Genomic DNA, 15,755 nt, shown 5'->3' with positions numbered 1-15,755 from the left:
TAATATTACTAAAAACGACAAACACGACGTAATATAATTTGAATTTGAAAAGTCCGCGAATAGCGTACGGGACGGGTGACGGGAGAGAGAGTTCGGGACGGGTGACGGCCGGCGGCGGCGAGCGAGGACGATATACAACGGTACGGTTCCCCAAGGACGTATACTTATATGAAAGAAAGTCCATTATAACATACTGTGAAATGTATAAGTGTTTTGTTCATTTGTTAAAGGTACATTTAAAATAAAAGTGAGCTATAACCTATAAATAACTGTAACTCTACTTATTGTGTGTGTGAACTATGCAAAAGACACATAGTTCCATACAGTTATACCTCAACAACATATTATTAGGTACTTTAACAACATAAAATTTTCAATTGTATTTTATACTGAGCAGTAGAACAAAACAGAAGAATGTTTAATTGGTGTGTTCATATAATCTTTATAATAATTTATTTATAAGTTTTTAATATGCCTATGAGTTTTGCAGAAACAAAATTTGTTGTTGACTCTACAACATTAAGTGTAGGCACCCATATGTAGTGTTATGTAATTTACTTTCAACAGTATGATTGGAGTGAGAAATGTTTATGTCTTGAGTACAGAATTTGGAATTATGAAATCCCTAGTACACGTCTCACAAATAAAGATTTCAGTAGAAAGCCATTTAGCAGAACACAACAGGTGGTTTTAACTGTTTGTAGTTAAAGTACCTATAGATACCAATGTGTTATGAGTAACATTAAAATTGTGTATCACTATTCAATGTAGATGTGTATGTGTGCGTTAGTATGTACAATACAATTAAAACATAGTTTTACCTAATTAATATTAATACAATCATAGGCAACATAATCAATAACAGCAGTAGTCAGTTGAACAAAACTGGTATAAGATGAGTTATGCAATTTTGATATTTGTCAATTTACTTGATGTGCTGAGGTGAGATTTATGAAAGAAAGTCCATTATAACTTACTGTGAAATATATAAGTGTTCTGTTCATTTGTTAAAGGCACATTTAAAATAAATGTGAGTTATAACTTATTGTGTGTGTGTGTGTGTGAATTATGCAAAAGAAACATACAGTTCATTACAGTTATATCTTAACAACATATTATTGTACATATTATTCAATTGTAATTTATATATTGAGCAGTAGAACAAAACAGAAGAACGTTTAATTGGTGTGTTCATACATACATATTCATAATCTTTATAATAATTTTTATTTATAAGTGTTTAATATGCCTATGAGTTTTGCAGAAACAAAATTTGACTCTACAACATCAAGTGTAGGCACCCATTACAGAATTTGGAATGATGGAATCCCTAGTACACGTCTCACAAATAAAGAATTCAGTAGAAATCCATTTAGCAGAACTCAACAGGTGGTTTTAACTGTTTGTAGTCAAAGTACCTAGATACCAATGTGTTATGAGTAACATTAAAATTGTAACACTACTTAATGTAGATGTGAATGTGTGCATTAGTATGTACAATACAATTAAAACATGGTTTTACCTAATTAACATTAATGCAATCCATAGCCAAAATCAATAACAGCAGTAATAACAAAACCGCCATAAGATATATGAGTTATAAAATATTTGTTGATCTACTCGAATGAGCTTATGTGTTAGTAACTGCAGTAAGTGTAGGTACTATACTATATGTATTAACTATTAAGTGAATTTACAAATTACATAGGCATCTCGTGTGAGTGTACTTGTAAGAAAGTCCATAATGTGTTTTGTTCGTCTGTTATTGGTATATATTTTAAATAAAAGTGAGTTATAACTTATATAAATAAATGTAACTCTGCTTATTGTGCGCGCGTGCGTGTGAACTATTTACCTAAACAACATTAAAATACGGAATATTCATACATATACATGTTTATAATCTTTATATATTATATTAATTCATCTATGTGTTCATCGGTCATATAATAAACGGTCAATTTGGAATTGTAAAGCAGTAAAACAACACAAATAAGAGGATAAATGTTAAAAAGTCCCAGTAAAAATGAAATGAAACTGACAGGTATTGTTGCTGTATACTGAACAATAATTATTGCAAAACGGACAAATCATTACAGTTATTATTAAAACTTGAATAAAATGCAAGAACTTTATGCTGCCGTGGTAATACGTCATATATATAATTCTATAAACATATAATAATATGTCGCCGTTACCGAGTGAGGCAAAGTATAAAATTAAAACAAAATTACGTAAAAAAAAATGCAAAATATGAACCGACCGCACGATCATCGTCGCCGCCGTCAAACCGGCGGTCACGGATTCGATCTACACACCTACAGCTGACTACGCCTGACGCCTAACGGGACCCTACCTACTATTCGAGTTGACGACTGATGCGAAAACAACTACTGTTAAGGGGCCTCGACACTAACATTTATTAAGGGACATTTTATAGGCAATTTCTATAATTGTATTGCGGATGTGTTAGTAATTGTATACTCGTAAATGGACATTAGTGTTAGTAAGTAAATTTAAATGGTTCCCCGACCACCGTACGACGTGACGGCACGACCGCAAAAACAAGATAAGATAATAAAATATTACATTGTAATAATATATTACCGATTCTAAATAATGGGAATTGTCTAGCATTATTATTTATTATACATTACCTACAGACTATACCATAATAATATTATAATAGCTTGATACCTAGTTTTGGTGTGAACTGGATTGGATAATCATTATATGACTTGACAGTTGACACTCAAAACGATATTAACATTTACATATTTTTAACTAATATTATAACAGTTTAATAAATGTATTATTTTATTATATTTGTAATTGAAAATTGAAAACACCAACTATCTCTACATAACAGTTATATTGTTATATTTTTCATACAAGAAAACTTGTTCAATTGTAATTATAACATTTTTGATTGGTTTCATCTTTGAAAATAATAATTCTAACAGTATATTAAAAGCCTAATATTATACATTTTCAAGCTTTTTGATTTAAAGAATACAATTTTTATATTTAATAATATTATATATATTAGATTCTGAACGGAGTGAAGAATGTATTGATTTTACCATGATGTGTGTTTTTTTTTTTTTTAATTTTTTTTTTGTGTCTGTCGACACGATTTGGGGCAGTAAAAATTCTTCGATTGCCTTATGTAGCAACTTTTCTGAAAGGAAAGTGACTCTAGTTGGTACTTTGGGGGGTCAAAAGTGAAAAATTTTCAATATTTTTTTAATGCGTCGGGAAAAACCCTTCAAAATTAAGGCAAAAACGGTACATTTTACGCAAAACTAGTTTTCGACAAAATCGAATTTTTTTTTGTTATAACTCAAAAACTAATCGATGTAAATACTTGAAATTTTCACCAAATGTTAAGATTAGCGTTCTCTATACACCGTTAAATTTTCAAAGTATTTTGACTTTTATTGAGCTAATTATAGGCAATTGAAATTTTCAATTTTTTTAAGTATTTTTTTTTTAAATAACGATAAAATTTTTTTGGCCGGCCAGAAAATCTTGAAAATTTAATACAAGGTTTCTTATAAGTTGTTCCTTACCTGATAAAAAAAAATCCAAAATCGTAAGTCACAATTTTTTTTTTAAAGTGCTCAAAGTTCCAATTTATACGAAATATGTAAAAATTACGAAAATTTGCAAATAATTTTGTGGTTGAAAAATCGTAAAATTTTTTTTTTTATAACTAAGTTTTGAAAATTTGGTACAAGGTTTTTCATTAGTTTTTCTTCAATTATCTGTAAAAAAAACTCTACCGAATTCAGACAAAAAAAATTTATGAGTGTTTGAAATTTAAATTTTTACAAAAACACGTTAAACAACGGTTTAGCTTCAAACGATTTTTGCTATTTGTTTTTTTTTCCAAAAAGTATAAGTTGTAGAAACTTGAAAATTTTATCAGTTGTTTATATTGGCATTTTCTTTATATAATTTTATTTTCAAAAGATTTCACTAATTTTTAATCAATTTATAGGCATTTGAAATATTCGATTTTTTTTATAAATGTTGATAAAAAAAATTTAGCTCGGACAAAATACTTGAAAATTTAATAGAAGGGTCCACATAAGTTGTTCTAACTCCCATTCAAAAATTATAAAAATACATAGGTACAAATTTTTTTATAAGCGTTTATAAGTGCGAATATTGACAAAATTCGTCAAAATCATGTATATTTGCTATGTATGTTGTAGGTAAAAATTAATAAAAATTTTTGTATTAGAAGCTAACAATTGAAATTTGAATACAAGGTTGTCCATAAGTTCGGCTTACCATAATTGTAAAAAATACGAGGGTAATTAAAAAAACAGCTAATATTGACATAAAATTACATGTAAAACATAATATAATATATAATATTCTAGACTGACAAATCATATCGGTTTTTGGAATTTGTTCTCTAACTCAAAAACCAAATAACGTAAACACATGAAATTTTCACCAAATGTTTATATTGACGTTTTCTATGAATGATTAAGTTTTCAAAGTATTTTGACTTATTTATAGATTAAATTGTCAAAATTTTCGATTTTTCTAAATTTTTCGTTTCAAAATAAAATATACTTATTACAATTAATAACAATGTATTATATTCTAGACAAACATATCATCTCCGTTCAGAATCGTTTTTCGTAAACAATGATACCTATCATTGAATTCAAATTTAACAAATCCATTGTACCCCAACTGTACAGCAGAGCGAGGCTCATCCGGTTTTTTTTTTTTTTTATTTAATCATGAACGGAGATGATTTGTCAGTCTAGGATATATTCTATTTAAATATTGTCATATATTCTATTTTGAATCAAATTCAAACAGTTAAGTAAAAGTTGTTTTTGGTTATCAGGAGCCTACCTATAATCAAACTTTTGGAAAAGTTTTAAAACTTTCCGATTTAATTCCTCAAAAAATCATTAAATGACTGGACTAAATATAAAATTTTTTATTAGAATGGTGATATAGCAACTTACGTGGTTTTAGTAAATGCCTTAACATTCCCTTTATTTTTTTTTCTGTGGGATAACGGCTTTCTATGCTTAGGTTTGTACTTGCTATTCATTTTAACTTATAAAGACAAAACTTCACTAAACAGTAGAATAATGTTGGTTACGTCAGACGATTGTCTAATGACTGAAACTTCTAAATCATTGATAATAATATAAACGATAGGTTTATTGAATTATATTTTGTTATCCTGAGCGTAGCCCTTAGTTCACAGTAAATATACGAAGTACAACAAATTACAAAATATCTAATAATAATATCCTTATCTACATTTCGCTTGTGCCGCGTCGGGTGATGATGACGAGATGGTTGAGAATGCTACGCGGGGAAATTTTACGCACCCGCAGGCACATGTCAAAGAAATTGTTCAAAACAAATGAATAGTGAAAATTTCACACTGAATACACGATTCTACTTTTAACAGTACGCTCCCATAAATACTCTAGTTTTGAAAAAACTTATAAATTCTTAATAACATTCCCAAGGCATCGCTCGTGATACAATTTAAAAAATATTTTTAATTATTTAATTATTTTTATTTGAAAAGTTGCAATTTTTAAAAATTTGAAATCATTTAAAAAATATTATTGAAAATAAAAATTCAAAATGTATTCCGACCGATGCATCAACCAAGTACTGAAAGATCTAAATCCGTTTTCAAAACTTATGTCGAAGGACGCATTCTGGAGTATGGTTAAATTTAGAATGTGCTATTTTCTATCAAAAACGGGCTGGTGTAGAGGCCCCTTAAGCCGATCAGCACACGGACGGCGTTTAAAAAGAAGAAACCGATCGAATACGACGGTAAAAAGGGAGAAACAACGCGATAAGGACTACGGGCCGAGATAACGACGGTGGGCCGAGGGTGAACGGTCACATAGATCCCTCGACAGCTAGATCTCGGTGACTAACTGACGCAATGGGATCTAATTGACGGCGGATTAAAACAGCCACAAGGAGTTTATAAATTAATATATATATATGTATATATATGTATATTAATATATTAATAATATTAATATAAATGTATATTATATAAAATTACTACTTTTTAAACACAATTTTCGGTAATTTGAATGTAATTATTAATGCCTTCAATTTTACTACTTTTTCAACTACAACATCCACACCTTAATAATACAAATGAGGTAATTAAAATCTTTATATTTTCATGAGGGTATTCAGTTTAAATATATATTATAATTAAATGTATTATCTAGCATGTAGTTTAATAAAACTACATATATACTTTCATCATATATAGCTGTTTTCCATATAGTAATTAAGTGAACATGGTGTGGTGTACCAGTGACCTACTTAAAATGCAAGTAGTTACTTTGTCTTGTCTATAATTGAGTGAAACATTATTATGGATTGTTTGATTAATTGTTAAACTAACTTAGTATTTTGTTTTAAACATCATAAAAATTATTGTATTTTATCATAATATTATATAGGTATTGTATTTCTTGGGATTGCACACTTTTCAAATTATCAATTATTATTTATTTATGTATATTAAAATAAATTAATTTAGTGTATTAATTTTTGTTTTTGAATATTATTACATTTAACACCTATCAGACTAAATATGTACTTTTATCCCAAAATGTATAATAGTAAATAAGTGGACTAGTCAATAATAGTAAAGGTAAAAATGATGCAATAAGAATATTTTTAAGTATATTAATTAATCATGCTGTATCATATCTTATAAAAATAATAGATAATTTCTATACATCTCAAATGCTAGTTTGTATACCAGTCAATCTTAAAGGTGTATATTAACAATATCCACCAAAACATTAAATAGTTGTCTCATTCAGACTTATTTTGGAGCGTAAAAAAACAGATATTAAACATAAAAATTAGATAATTTTATCCATATAAAATATAAATGATACCTAATAGGTACATATCTAATAGACATTGATGTATATTTACTGGGATAGTCTCTAAGCTTTGAACAATTATTGTGTATCAAATTCTATCATTTATAAATTATAAGTAAGTACAGTGGAAGGTGAAATAACAATAAATAATTCTAATGGCCATCGTAATCAGTGCTGTAGTGGAGGGTATACGGCCGTATACTTTCTGGTTATTTCTAATAAACTCTGTATACCTTCTGATTAAGTCGTATCCTCTGTTGTAGTGAAATTACCAAATAATATAAAAATAAGTCATTAGATTATTATTAATATTTTTGATGGAAAAAAAATGTTTAGTTTTAATTTTAATTTGTACAATTAATGTATGTGTGTTGTGTTATTTAACCTCTACCAAAGTGAAACCTAATGATAGTAATATTATAGTTTAAATGTTTTATATTATAACTCATAGTATACCCTCTGCTTTTTTTAGGACTACAGCACTGATCATCATAATGTCATAATTTTAATAGGTATAGGTACAGTTGATAAAAGATTATAAATAAAACTACTTCTTATACATTTTCAACTGAAGTAAAGCAATTTAATTATAAAATGTAATAATTGTCAATTCAATAGGTTTAACAAAATCTTTTACACACTTCCACATTCAGTACAGAAACATATAGGATATAGATAAATATAAATTAATACAATAGTCAATTATAATAATCAATTATTATTATAGTTGTGTTTACTGTTTTAGGCTGATTTTATATCATATTATATTAGTGATAAAAGAATTCTTTAAAATTAAAACTATCACTGTCAGAAAAACAAACATGAAACAAGTAATTAACCATCATATTTATTATTTTTAACCCATTTAACCCTGCATGTTTTTGAAAATAATAGAACAAAAAAATACAGTATATCTAACAATATTTGAATAAATTAATATAATACATTTCATAGTAAATAACTACAAATTTGATCTAAGAATTATTTATTTATTTTTATTTAAATTTTACCTTTGCAAAGTAATTAAACAATTAACTACAGTAACTTATAATATAAGATTTTAGTAAATAAACATGTAACAACATAATCATGTCAAAAATACATTTTTCAAGATGGAAAATTGGTTATTAGAATTATTATATTTCTTAAATCTTAAACTATTATAAAATATTTTTTTATTTCTCCTCTACACAAAGGACATCTGTAATATGGTAAATTCTTATATGGTGGCATCTTTGTATATGTTTCATGACAAGGAGCACACAATCCTTGATGCCAACAGGGTGATGCTACGACAGTGGCCATTGAATACTGGCATATATAGCATTTTTCTGATACAATTGGTTCAACTGAAAATTCAAAGTATGTTAAATGATAATTATGTATATTAATTAATGTAATATGCATGAATGGTTAATGATTATATATTTTTAGTTTAATATTTATTTACAGGTCAAGTCTTCAAGACAAATGTTGATAGTTTGTGGTAATACTGGTCTTGCCGGTTGTGGTATATCTTCTTCATCGTCCAGCCCATGAAGAAGATGCAATACTAAAAATAAAAGAATATTAGGAATATTTTAGTTGTTTCTTAGTGAGTACCTATATTAAATTTTACTATTTATTTGTCCATCAACAATAGGCCATCTTTGTAAAATTTGTTCTCTGGCATTAAATGGTTGTCGAATCTCTAAAACCGGTTGTATTTCAGGAATTGGTTGGGCAAGAAGCATTGGTCGAACTACTCCAAAATTTGGAGTGATATGTTTAGTGCATGCCAAAAATTCCATAACTGTGTAACGCCCTTCAGTCAACAGCCTAGAAGCCAAATCAAGGTTTCTTTGATGGTCTATCCAGATTTGCCGTTGTGGTTCCCTGACCTGGATACCATCAATCGCCAAGTTATAATCGGCCAATATACCACTAGAGTATGTAATTAACCCTTCTGTAAAATTGAAATGTTGTTTAACACCTATTATGGATAATTATATTTGTTTTGTTAGAAATTTGTAGTTGCTTTATAGTTATAGTTAATAAAAATTTTAAAGTTACGAAGGAAAAATGTTAAAAATGTTTTATGTTTAAGGTATATAAGCAAACATAATACAAACATATAAATTAGTAAAAATTATAAAACAAATTACTTAAAAACACCCATGGTTCTGGTTGATGCATATTACCCATGTGCATACGAAGGTGTTGATGGCTAACTTCTAATACATTATTTGTTCGCCAAATAACATCATTCACAGACAAGATATCTGCATTTGGTCCTGTATAATGTATATATTATGTTTTTAAATGCACTATAGTTATTATTCAATATTTCTCAAACATTGTCAGTATTTTACCTTTCATATTTAAATTATAAACAATTGAATAAGTTAAAATAAGTATATAAATTTAATTTAAAAAAAATGTGTTAAATACTTAAAGTCTTAAACCAAGTTTGCAACTATTAATATTAACATTTCACCTAACAATTTTACAACTAGCCTATACATGTAAACGATTGGACAAGTAATTTAGTAATTGACCAATTGAAATTAAAATGATGTTAAATTGTAATGCAGCAAACTCCCAATGTCATCTTTTAATATTTATAAGGATTTACAAACCTTGGAGCCATGTTGATTTATAATATTGAAAATATCTATCAAATTTTCTACAGCTTTCCTCTTGTAAATTATTTTCGACATTTTCTGAATAAAAATCTATTATAGAGACAAAACCTTCCATCACTTTATCCATAGGCAACAGCGGTAATGCCATTAACATATGAATAATGTCGTACACACCTCGATGTCCAGTACACATTTCTATCATTCCTGTAATAAATTTAAGTTTGTTTATTACATATTAATTTAACTAGGTATCAAAAATATTTATAAGCTTACCGAATTCCCCTACTTTTCTCCACAGAGCTTGAGAGCTATGGAACCAGCATCCCCTTATTGAAACATTATTAAAAATTGTTTTCAATGAAACCATTGCGGCTCTTTCAAAATCCACAATAATTGTTTGTGGTGTCCATTGTGGCTCAATTTCTAACAACCTTTTAAACAAAGCATTATACGCCCTCACTGTCTTTCTTGACATCAATGCAAATGCTATTGGGAAACCCTAAAACACAAATATTTTATAATTAAAAATGTATACATAGTTGGATGAGGGGCTTTATAATATAAGTATTCCTTGCTACCACTTACTGCTGTACTTGAGCATTTAGTTTTTTGTCAATGTCTATCCTCCTTCCCTCCCTTTCCTAATTACTGAGTTATGTACCTCAATAAGCTCAATATACTTGGATATGATATTTATGAATAAGTAGTTAATAAGAAAAACATCTTACAAATGGATTTATTGGTTTAAGGTAAGCAATGATTATCATATTGTAATTTACAATATTTGTATAAATTAATATAATTATATATAGGTATAACTCACGGTGTTAAATGTTATACCCATTATAACATAAAGCTGTTGACACTCCCGGTTAAATGATGGAGCAGCACTAAATGTACCATCCATCAAAAATGTTGTTCCAGTCCTAAGTATACTGAAAAGGAAAACATAGGTTTTATACTATTATTTAAATTTATTTACATACATATCAATATAATTAATTTTATAGGCATATATAGTATTAGTACTAAGTAGGTACATATAGTTTACTTTTTAATTTCTGGTAATACAAATAACATTGTTATCCCTTCTTCAGGGCCAGTGCCTATTTTCCCCATATAAATGGGTGCATTATTCATCACTGAAAGATGAGCGTAGTCTCCAGTCAATTGATGATGGAAATCGGTCATGGTGTTTGGTGATGTCGGTTGATTCGATTTTCTATGCCTTTGCATTGTTCGACGATGAGATATAAATGAACCAACATTTATATTCATGAATTCAGGCATAGAACTTGTCTAAGATTTTAACAATATAGTATAAAAAATTTAATGATTATTTTGAAAATATTGATGGAGATATATTTTTAAATATTAAAAATAAATAAAAAACATTTTACCTCATTATAAATTATACGAAGCGAAATCTGTTCGTTTTTAGCACGTACGTTACAAATATCTCTGAATTTTGTTACAATATTGTTTTCATAGTGATTGTCATCATGACCCACCATTAATATAAGTTTTGTTTTGTCATTTTTATAAATTTTGCCTTTTGCTTTACACCTTTTTTTTTTTTTTTTTTTTTTTTTTCTGTTTTAACCGACGACGCCGCGGGATCTGCTTTCGCATTGCTTCCGCGGCGCCGCCATCGTTTAAATTTTGCCTTTTGCTTTACACCTAAAACAAGAAAATATCACTATAAGAAAAGGATTTTGTTAAATTAACTTCAGTAATAAGGCTAAGTTTAATTTGTTTTGTGTTTTGTGAAATTTTTTCTATACAGCATGTTTTTGAACAAAAGAATATATGTCTCGTGCATTGCCCTTATAATAATTATTTATTATACCGACTATTGGACATTACTGTAGGGCCAACAATTATATGCCCTAAAAATCTATGAAATATGCATGCAGTTTTATTAATTTAAAACAAAACATAATTATTTACCCGGTCTTATTCCACAATGAACATCTGACAGTCATATGAAATTTACAATCTAATTTTTTCCAATAGACAAATCCATCTTCATCTTTGAATGTATGCCCTTGGCCTTTCGATCCTTCTAAAGTTGAAATTATTTTTTCCATATTTGAAATAAAATAAAATATATCGAAAATGGATATAACTTATTTGTTGGCTTGACTGTTATTATAGCATCAAAAGTTTTGAACCAAATGAAAATAAAATTGGTTCAGGGGGTCTTATATAGACATATAGACAAAGACATAGTTATATACATTCAAAATTGTATGCATGTATACATAGATATATTATTAACAGGTAATAATCAGGTACCTAAACATTTCTAAGATGTTCATCAGATGACAGATTGTATATACATTATTAACATTAAATGTTCCTGTAAATTATTACTTAGAAACTAGAATCCTATTGGAATGTCAGTTTCCATGTACCTATAATATGATGGTACTCGTTAGTCGTTATGCTTGTAGAACGTAGATACCTACTAGATACTCATATGAAAATAACTTCATAATCGTTTATATAGAAGTAGGTATCGCTTATATACTTGAAAGCCCGTCATCTAATAATCGACATTCATCATTATTATATTATATAAATTAATTATATATACGTGGACGATGAGCTTTTAAGTTGCAAATAGTATCAATGCTGCGTATTCAAGTGTTGCATTCTAATAATTGAATTTTTAATATACTGGCCAGAGGTCACTGGTGTAGTGGTGTCTGATTTAACTGATCGGGACAATCATCGTTTTTAAGTTCAAAATATAAAAACTTTGTTACCCACTAGGTACTAACTTTTTTACTTTAAGTCTTTAAAAAAATACGGCCTTATTTTCAAGTACGCCTTGTGATATGTCAATATTACCCCAGACCCGTGCAATATACGTCAGAGGCGTGTATTCTGAATATTTAATTTTTTTAGAGGAGGGTTGTTTCAAATTTTTTTGTTACAATACATTATAATTGTATATTTGATATTTGATATTTATATAATAATTTAATAGTTGTAAACTAAAGAAGAAACTTATACCATATATAGATATTATATAAGATACTATATAGTCACAAACTCACAAGTCACTATGGTTGTGACGAAACATAATTATATAATTATTTTGTTTACTAATAAGTTTAATTATTGTTTTGAAATCATTTAAGGTTTAATTTTTAATCTTTGTTAACTATTTGTTTGCATTTGAAAATCGTAGCGAAAGAGATGATATAAGTGAATTTAATTAAGGAATTAAGGAATACACTAAGTACATAGTACATATATGTGTATTTTATTATCAGATTTTAGAAAATCATAATTATACGTTTATTAGAAGTCAAAACATTAAGTTTCTGATAAAATAACTGTGGTATTGAATGTTTATGGATCCATACCTAACGATTAATATTATAGTTCTATTGTACTATTCAAACGACAGCATAATATAATATTATATTATATAAGTTCATTCTATGTTATGTATGGTATGAATATAAATCATAAATGTAAATTGTACGTATACTACATATCATAATATCACTACAACAATATTAATACCTACTTAATAGTTAATAAATAATAGTATGCTATTATTGCTATTACTAGGATTTCGTATAACACACTAGCACGCAACACCGAAAATGATTGGCGATCAACAATCTTTTGAGGGTACCTATAATGTGTCGTTAATATGATAGAGTAGTAACCTATAGCATTGTATATATTTATGTTTATTTCATATCTAAAAAGTTAAAAAATTTGTTTTATTTTGTTAATATCAAGCTAATACTTATTAAATTAAAAGTTTATATAATTTATCTGGGGAGGGGACAAGTACCCCCCCCCCCAATGGCCAGCATCAGCATTAAAATTTAATAATTACAGTATTGTATTTAATCCAGTGGTCACTGGTCATTAACTCGTAGAGGTTCCGGCGGTTCCGCCCAACCACCATGAAAGTTGCTTTAAATAAAATAATAATAAATGATAAACACAAAATAATAATATATAAATTTATAATAAAAAGTTATTTGAGATTTGAGATTATATGTTGTGCTAACAACAAACAACATTGAATACCCTTGGTTTTACGTACCAATATATCAATCAATACATACAGTGGAACCTCGATAACTCGAATCGGTTGGGGGCGAAAAAAAAATTCGAGTTATCAAAAATTCGACTTATGGAAAACCTCAATAACTCGAATCTGCCAAAAAATTCGAGTTATCGAAAATATTTTTTATTTAAAAACACAAAGATTATAATTTTATAATTTTATTTATTTATGTATTTACTAATAAATGAATAATGTATGTACTATGTAGGTATGTATATTGTATTAAAATTTAAAAAAAAGTATAATGTAATAAATAAAGTAGAATAAAAGAACTATTTTTTAAAGAAATCAGATATTTTTGATTGTTTGACCTATCTGTGAAGTTTTCAATAAGATAAACGTAACTTATCGTAGATATAGACTTTATATCGTACATATTACAGACATATTACATATATCGTTGAATTTATAACTGTACCTTTTAAGTAGTATAGGTAATATAGTATAGGTAGTATTGATAATATTAATCGGTTTTCGATTACGATTATCGTTATTTATAATAATACATACATACATATTTACTTGGTTATTTGACCTTCGAGTTATCGAGGTATGTTCATTGTATGTGTTATATTTTATTATATAATTTCGAGTTATAAGCTAAAATTCAACTAAAATTACTTCGACTTATCGAGAAATTCGAATTATAGAGAAAATTTATCACATATATCATATGTCGGAAGCCAGGGGCCAAGGCATTCCTTCGAGATATCGAAAATTCGACTTATAGAAATTCGAGTTATCGAATTCCACTGTAATTGTTTAACGCTTAGTGTCTTACAATTTATAATGAATAAAACAAAATACTTAGAAATGGACATATTTTTACAATTTATAAAATTAGACATTTTAAGCATCGCTTATACAAGTCACTTACTTTAAGACTTAATAATTTTAAAAATTTTTTTATTCTTATTATTTATTAATATTATATTTAGGTATTTTTATAAGTTTTTAAAATTGCCGCCAATAACTGGGTATCTAAATGACGCGGGAGATTATGGTTAATATCATAGGATCTAAATGTCCAAAGGGATCCATTTGACGAATGTGGATCCACTTGTCGCGGGATCTATGTGGTACGTAACCTGGGCCGAGGACGACGTATAAACGGTACGGTTCTCCAAGGACGTCGTAAGAGCCGTCTTAGCGTTTTATAATATAAGAGATATATTTTGTTATTATGTCGTAATTAGTTTTATAATTTTATTATTATTTATTGCCCTCCGCTGGCCAGCACTATTGTGCCCCCTACTTCACCTAAGTATTATTATTATTATCATTTTTATTTGAATAGTAGCACCCGGTGACACCGTGGCAAACATAAGTTGTTGCACCATTATTTATCTTTTTGATTCTTACCTAACGATTATACAGTCCACTCCTACCTCCGAGCATTTACAAATATATTAATTAGGTATATATGAATAAAGAAGCCATGTACTGGTTAAAAATGAATTTATGTTATGTTTAGGAAAGTTAAGTTTAATTATTTTCTATGTTGTATTAATATATTTATTGTTAAATTTTTTTGAATTAAAATAAAATAAATAGGTTATTGACGATTGATATTATATTGTGCGTAAATTTGATTTATTTAAAGTATAACATTAAATCTAAAAACATTCAAATGTACCTATGTATATTATATTGTTTATTGAGTTATTAAGATACATTTTTAGTAAACAAACGTTTGATTAGGAGTCCGTGATGTACCATATGAAAACATTTGGGTTCCACTGATAATACTCCGTTTCCAGTCCTGTATATCTTAGTCCGTGAGTACGACAAATTAACACAACAACATTTTTTCGATAACAGAACTACAAAAAAAGTTATTCATGCTTAAAAAACATAAAATTAATGTATTATAAAACAATAAGAATTTTTTTTGTATAAGTGATATCGAAAAAATAAAAACGATATTGCACAGACAAAATTCTCCTTTTTATGTGGTGAAAATTACGTTTCTAAGTTATAACTTTCTTGGTTCTTTCTCGCGCGAAACAGTTTTTGCAATGTTACGCCCTTGTAAGACGGAGACAACACATACATGTGTAGCGTCCTCTTAAGGTATCCAAGTAATATGTGCTAATAATAATAAAG

General features: G+C 27.8%; 1 protein-coding gene across 1 annotated transcript; it reads right to left on the bottom strand.

Annotated features, from left to right (window-relative positions):
• Positions 1–8,057: 8,057 nt before the first annotated feature.
• On the bottom strand, positions 8,058–11,112 carry LOC107171199 (uncharacterized). Its single transcript, XM_089216529.1, has 9 exons — positions 10,948–11,112; positions 10,599–10,846; positions 10,371–10,482; positions 9,821–10,046; positions 9,542–9,751; positions 9,068–9,196; positions 8,542–8,868; positions 8,374–8,475; positions 8,058–8,272 (listed from the first exon to the last, which is right to left on the bottom strand). Exons 1-9 carry the CDS (start codon positions 11,059–11,061, stop codon positions 8,076–8,078), a joined length of 1,665 nt encoding a protein of 554 aa, XP_089072655.1. The 5' UTR covers positions 11,062–11,112; the 3' UTR covers positions 8,058–8,075.
• Positions 11,113–15,755: the final 4,643 nt, after the last annotated feature.

Source organism: Diuraphis noxia, unplaced genomic scaffold, assembly GCF_037042655.1.
Source record: "Diuraphis noxia isolate RWA-SAM2 unplaced genomic scaffold, SU_Dnox_SAM2 contig0001, whole genome shotgun sequence".
Taxonomy (NCBI): domain Eukaryota; kingdom Metazoa; phylum Arthropoda; class Insecta; order Hemiptera; family Aphididae; genus Diuraphis; species Diuraphis noxia.
This window is presented reverse-complemented; position numbering and strand designations above follow the sequence as displayed.

Excerpts from the sequence above, each read along its gene's own strand:
- LOC107171199 (XM_089216529.1), bottom strand. The coding sequence starts at position 11,061 with ATGGTGGGTCATGATGACAATCACTATGAAAACAATATTGTAACAAAA. Across the intron at positions 10,847-10,947 it reads TTCGTATAATTTATAATGAG|ACAAGTTCTATGCCTGAATT; the intron begins GTAAAATGTTTT and ends TTAAAATCTTAG. Across the intron at positions 9,197-9,541 it reads TAAATCAACATGGCTCCAAG|GACCAAATGCAGATATCTTG; the intron begins GTTTGTAAATCC and ends TACATTATACAG.